Source organism: Formica exsecta, unplaced genomic scaffold (genome assembly GCF_003651465.1).
Source record: "Formica exsecta isolate Colony F162 unplaced genomic scaffold, ASM365146v1 scaffold1545, whole genome shotgun sequence".
In the NCBI taxonomy this organism is placed as follows: domain Eukaryota; kingdom Metazoa; phylum Arthropoda; class Insecta; order Hymenoptera; family Formicidae; genus Formica; species Formica exsecta.
In genome coordinates, this window is record NW_021848869.1 from 30,831 (window position 1) to 36,414 (window position 5,584).

General features: G+C 36.6%; 2 protein-coding genes across 5 annotated transcripts in view; one reads left to right on the plus strand and one right to left on the minus strand.

The window, feature by feature from the left end:
* Positions 1–3,008, plus strand: part of LOC115232980 — an 8,005-nt gene extending 4,997 nt beyond the window's left edge. For both annotated transcript variants that reach the window (XM_029803164.1, XM_029803165.1), the window contains 4 exons: positions 31–245; positions 2,147–2,243; positions 2,495–2,654; positions 2,724–3,008. In XM_029803164.1, coding sequence (XP_029659024.1) covers positions 31–245; positions 2,147–2,243; positions 2,495–2,654; positions 2,724–2,806 — 555 coding nt within the window. In that variant the 3' untranslated portion in view covers positions 2,807–3,008. The remainder of the gene's footprint in view (positions 1–30; positions 246–2,146; positions 2,244–2,494; positions 2,655–2,723) is intronic.
* A 712-nt stretch (positions 3,009–3,720) lies between these two features.
* LOC115232985 (sorting nexin-30-like) overlaps positions 3,721–5,584 on the minus strand; it is a 5,897-nt gene continuing 4,033 nt past the window's right edge. For all 3 annotated transcript variants that reach the window (XM_029803168.1, XM_029803169.1, XM_029803170.1), the window contains exons 4-7: positions 5,257–5,421; positions 4,993–5,188; positions 4,615–4,889; positions 3,721–4,530 (exon numbers count right to left, since the gene is read on the minus strand). In XM_029803168.1, the coding sequence (XP_029659028.1) occupies positions 4,171–4,530; positions 4,615–4,889; positions 4,993–5,188; positions 5,257–5,421 (996 nt within the window). In that variant the 3' untranslated portion in view covers positions 3,721–4,170. The remainder of the gene's footprint in view (positions 4,531–4,614; positions 4,890–4,992; positions 5,189–5,256; positions 5,422–5,584) is intronic.

Genomic DNA, 5,584 nt, shown 5'->3' on the forward strand with positions numbered 1-5,584 from the left:
TATATATGTATGATATAATAATACTTTCAGATAGTACCGTGTGTCTCTATAACTCAATTGAGTTTCGATATCGAGACTTTCTCTCACCATATAGCGGATTGGATTTGCACGAGATTCAAGAAAAAGTATTGGCATTGCAGCGACTATGATATCGAAATGATCGATGTATGTGCGCTTACTGGCGACATTATATGTTTGCATATAATGAAGATCCAGGCAAGTGAGTTATGCAGCCAAACGCAATGGTAAGCACACAAGCTATTCTTCCATTCTATGAATATTATACAGGAACAGGCCCGTACAGGCTTTTTAAGAAAAAGGGAAGTGGATTTTATCAAAAATCGCAAAAATGTCGATGACTAAATCAGATACGCTTTATTATACAGGGTGTTCCCGGGTTAAATGGCCAAACTTGAAATATGAATTTAGGACCTTAAAACAAGAAAAAATTTTCCTCTGGATGTATGCTCGCAAACGCTTCGTTCAAGAGATATTGACTTCTGAAGTTATGAACTATAGAAACGAATAATTTCGAAATAATCTAGGTTTATTCTATTTATTGCTGTACAATAATCAAAATTTAATAATTAAATGTTTTGTTCAAAATGATGGCCTCCAGCTCGGAGACAAGCGTTGCACCTATCGATGACAGAATGAGTGGCTGATTGACATTGTACATCTGTCATTTCTTCGCATGCTTGCACTATCCTCCGTTTTAGTGATCCTCCGTTTTGTTTACAATGCAAACACAAGCCTGTCAATGACCTTCGATCTTCAAAACAAAAATAAAACGAAACATTTTGAAATTATTTGTTCCTATAGTTCATAACTTCAGAAGTCAATATCTCTTGAACGAAGCGTTTGCGAGCATACTTCCAGAGGAAAATTTTTTCTTGTTTTAAGGTCCTAAATTCATATTTCAAGTTTGACCATTTAACCCGGGAACATCCTGTATAATGATATTTTTAACTTTCGATGCCGACCGGAAATGGGCTATCCAGACCGAAAGTTGAATTTTTTAAATGGAACATGGCCCTTTTTGTTGCAAATTTTGATTACACATGAACATAAACAATTTTATTTACATAAATGAATAAACAATTTTAATAAATTTGTTATTATTTAATAACATAATCATAAAATAATAAATTGTAATAACATGGTTAATAAACTTTATTAACATAAGGGATTAAACATTTATTAATAATCTGGAAATAATCTTGAAAGTGTAATGAAAAAGTAAATTTTAACTGCATTTCTAGGCGAGATAGCGTGTATCATTTCAACGTCGATGGAGGCATTTCAGAAAAAAATGTTTGAGACAGAAATTTCTTATTTTTTGCCGGGTAATCTGAACCTGCAATAAAAAGTGCCATGTTCCATTTAAAAAATTCGACTTTCAGTCTGGATAGCCCATTTCCGGTCGGCACCGGAAGTTGGAAATATCATCATACAATAGAGCGCACCCGATTTAGTCATCGAAATTTTTCCAATTTTTAATAAAATCCACTTCTTTCTTAAAAGGCCTGTATCGGGTAGTTAGGGACATCCTGTATATTAATCATGTAATACTTTATGCAAACTGTCGCACATTATAATGTTCTAAAGCAGTGCTCGGATTTAGTTGCACATTTCGGCCCGATTCAGTGGCTCACGCCTATTGTCCCCACTCACCGCTTATACGTTAGCGACGAGTCGCCAGATACGCGTAACTAAGGAGCGCGACGCTTTGTCTCAGGAGCGTCCGTATATAAGAATGTCCAAATATAATAGTAAGACAATACATTTCTAAATGCACCGCGAAAATTCTCAAAATTAAGTTTTTCTTCAATATTTTATATTTCATTGATATAAAATATTGAAGAAAATCTTAATTTTGAGAATTTTCGCGGTGCATTTAGAAATGAATTGTCTTACTATTATATTTGGACATTCTTATATACGGACGCTCCTGAGACAAAGCGTCGCGCTCCTTAGTTACGCGTATCTGGCGACTCGTCGCTAACGCACGAGCGGTGAGCGGTGAGTGGGGGGCAATAGGCGTGAGCCACGGGCCGACATGTGCAACTAAATCCGAGCTCTGTTCTAAAGTGTCGTTATAAAATTATAATACAATCTTGATAAATTGATGTAACGCTTTCAACAGTACGCAAGAGAGAAAGCAATACGAAGTTGGATGTAAGTTCACGTGGAACATCGAGACGAGCCAGTACAGAATAACGGATGTGTTGCCGATGGAGGAGGTGAAGACGCACGAGCGGTGAGCGGTGAGTGGGGGGCAATAGGCGTGAGCCACGGAATCGGGCCGACATGTGTAACTAAATCCGAGCTCTGTTCTAAAGTGTCGTTATAAAATTATAATACAATCTTGATAAATTGATGTAACGCTTTCAACAGTACGCAAGAGAGAAAGCAATACGAAGTTGGATGTAAGTTCACGTGGAACATCGAGACGAGCCAGTACAGAATAACGGATGTGTTGCCGATGGAGGAGGTGAAGCCGGAATCCTGGAAGCCGACCCTTACAAATGTACCGAATTTTCGTAGCCAGTTGTGGAATCCAACGCGTCGTTTGGCTACGCAGTTACGTGAAAAGATTCAACAACCGTACGCACATACCGTACGTTTTCTGCACAACGAGATAAGTTTAGCGGGTTAGTATCTTTGTTATTAGAAAAACTTATTCATTTCTAGAGACACTTCTCACATAGAATCAATTGCAGGCGAATCTATCACCAAGCTCACCGATTTGGACAATCTGGTGCAGTTCTACCTAACGCCGACGAACGACGCCTTAATAGAGTGAGGAAGATACAGAAGCCATCGCACTTCATTGCAAACAATAATTTATTTATTGATACAAATTTCGCCGTTTTTGCCGATTTGCGCCTATCCACGGCATATAATGTAAATAGGAATGTATTTCGCGTTTTACTTATGACAAATAACAAAGAGTATCTTCTTTTCAAGCATAAATAACAGACACAGGGAGAGGAATATATAAGCGCCATATATAGAATTCTCACTACGTTTCTTTTCCGTAATGTCAAGAGCGTGACGATTAAGTGACTTGTTCATAACTTATAAGAAGAACATCAGACAAGGGCCCCTCCAATTTTACAGAGTCTGACATATTATAATAATCCTACTCTCCTAATCCTACTAATCCGTAGTAAAAATAATACGACCCAACTCTCAAGCATTCGCGAGAAAAACGTTCTTATAACTTGCTCTGTAGAGACCACGTAAATTTTTAGATGTCTTTTTCTTGCAAATGCTTGAAAGTTGGGTCGTATTATTTTATCATGGATTAGTGGGAAGATAGGATTGTAATATATGTTACACTAAAATCTGAGCCACGTCTGGTGTTCCCCTTGTTAAAGATACCTTCCTTAGAGTATGGTACTAATTAATGATACAACGAAGTTGATGCAAGTATTTTGCTTCGCGATTTGTAAAATTTATCAGTGCTGTAGTGTGTATATATACATACACTCTGACATTAACGCTATTTCTACGCTATCATGGTAACTGTACTTTGGTAAGTAGTAGATATAGGCTAAACTGATTGTCAATAAATATATTGTAATGTAATTCAAAGTAGGAAAGAGAAAGAAACGGTAATGGCGATAATATCGGCTCGCGCGATGCTTGGTCCCCAAAATTATAATTCATGATCTAAACCTCTAAAAAAAGAGGAAACATTGGAAAATCTTTCTGTACATGATATATACTGAAAAAACTTGCTCCCTCACATACATGTATATAGGACCAAACGCGTTATATACTTAATTTTTCACATTATCACAAGAATATTGTATCATAAAGGCGAGTTTTCCAAATAGAGTTTTGATATTAGCGTATTATATGTACATACATAAATACGCGATTTTTATTATCATCAAACGCGTTCATTGCAATTCCGCCATTATTAAATAATTACAATAACTGTGTGGTAATCTTCTTGAGATTCCGAAGAAATGATTCGATTTTAGAAGTAATGATATTGAAGCTGACGATAGATTGTTCTTTGGATTTGCAATAAACTTTTTGTCATTATTTAATAATAGAGATTCTCTTGAATTGGTGTGTTATTATCTTTCTACGTGTAACGAATATTTATTCTATATTGTTTTTTTTTTTTTAGGGTAGCGAAGAAAGACTAGCAATTTAAATAGGTATCTTAACAGGCGGACCTACGTTAGTATCAGATCCAATCCCGTCCAATTTAAGGCCGGCGAGAATTTCTTCCCACGCGTTCATGCACTGTTGATAATGTTTGATATGTCGATCCGCCATCGCGATTAGCATATTCTTTATATCCTGTTGTTTCTCTACGTTCCATCTTTGCAAATCGCTTCGCAGATTCTCGTTTGCACATTCCACGCGATCCTGCAGTATTTCCGCTTGCTTGGCTAATCGCGGAATGGTTTGGCCGAGTCTCTCCAATTTTTCATCACGAGATTCTGCTTTCCATAAAGATCCACCCCAGCCTTGGGTAGGTATTGTGTAGTTTGTATTTCCTACCAACTGCATGAATGAAATGCAATTGCTTTGATTAAAAAAAAAAAATTAAAGAGATTAAAAAATAAAATATATACACAAGGTTAGTACCTGATCCTTTTCTAATCTCTTCTTTGCTAATACATCAACGGTTATCTCATATTCAATCTGCATCGAATCACGTCGAGACAATGCGTTCTTGACCGCTTCTATATACGAGACGTATTCGCGTTCATCATTTGGAACATTTTCCAGAAGTTTCTGATGAGCTATCGCGTTCGTTTCTACTGCCTTAGCGATTGCCAAAAGAATAGCCGCGAGTTCCGGTTCTGAGGTTGCCCACAATGTGAATATGGGATGTAACTGATGAAGCTCCAATAAATAATCTATTACATTACAATGTAAAACATGAAAAGAAACCGCTAAAAGCTAGGTTTTATTAAGATGACATTTATTTATTATTATATAAAACAGTTTCAGTTTACACACCTTGCCTTTCCTTGTGTATGCGATGATTGATTTTATCTATGGCCGACAGTTTTTCGCTCAACGCTGTACAATAGTCCCGAATTTGCTCAAATTCCAAATGATGCTGTTTCATTGTATACGTACTTGCTATGTTTTGCAAAGAATCGGTCATTTTTCCGAGCACATTTCCACGATTTTTACGATAAATGAGAAATTCCTGCATACAATAATCATAATTTATGGACTATAGTAGAGCACACATTGCTACATTAAGTTTATACTTACTGCAGGTTTAGTAGTGAGAAAAATATGGAAATTCTTGTCACAACTGAGAATAGGATGATTCACCACTCTGTTCAGGAATATATGCAAAAGCTTCATGCGGGCTATAATAAACTCCTTGGAGTAACGATCCAGTTGAGCGAGAAGTGTATGTTTGCCTGGCATTGGCTGTAATAAAAACCAGGATTTTTAAACAATCTTTTGTCTTTGATCCCTTAATATACAGGGTGGTCCTCGTAACGGTCGCCACGATTTTTAAAGCACTTACAATAATCTGACATAAAAAAGTCATAAACAGAAATTTATCAGTTTCTAACCGGCAACAAATTGC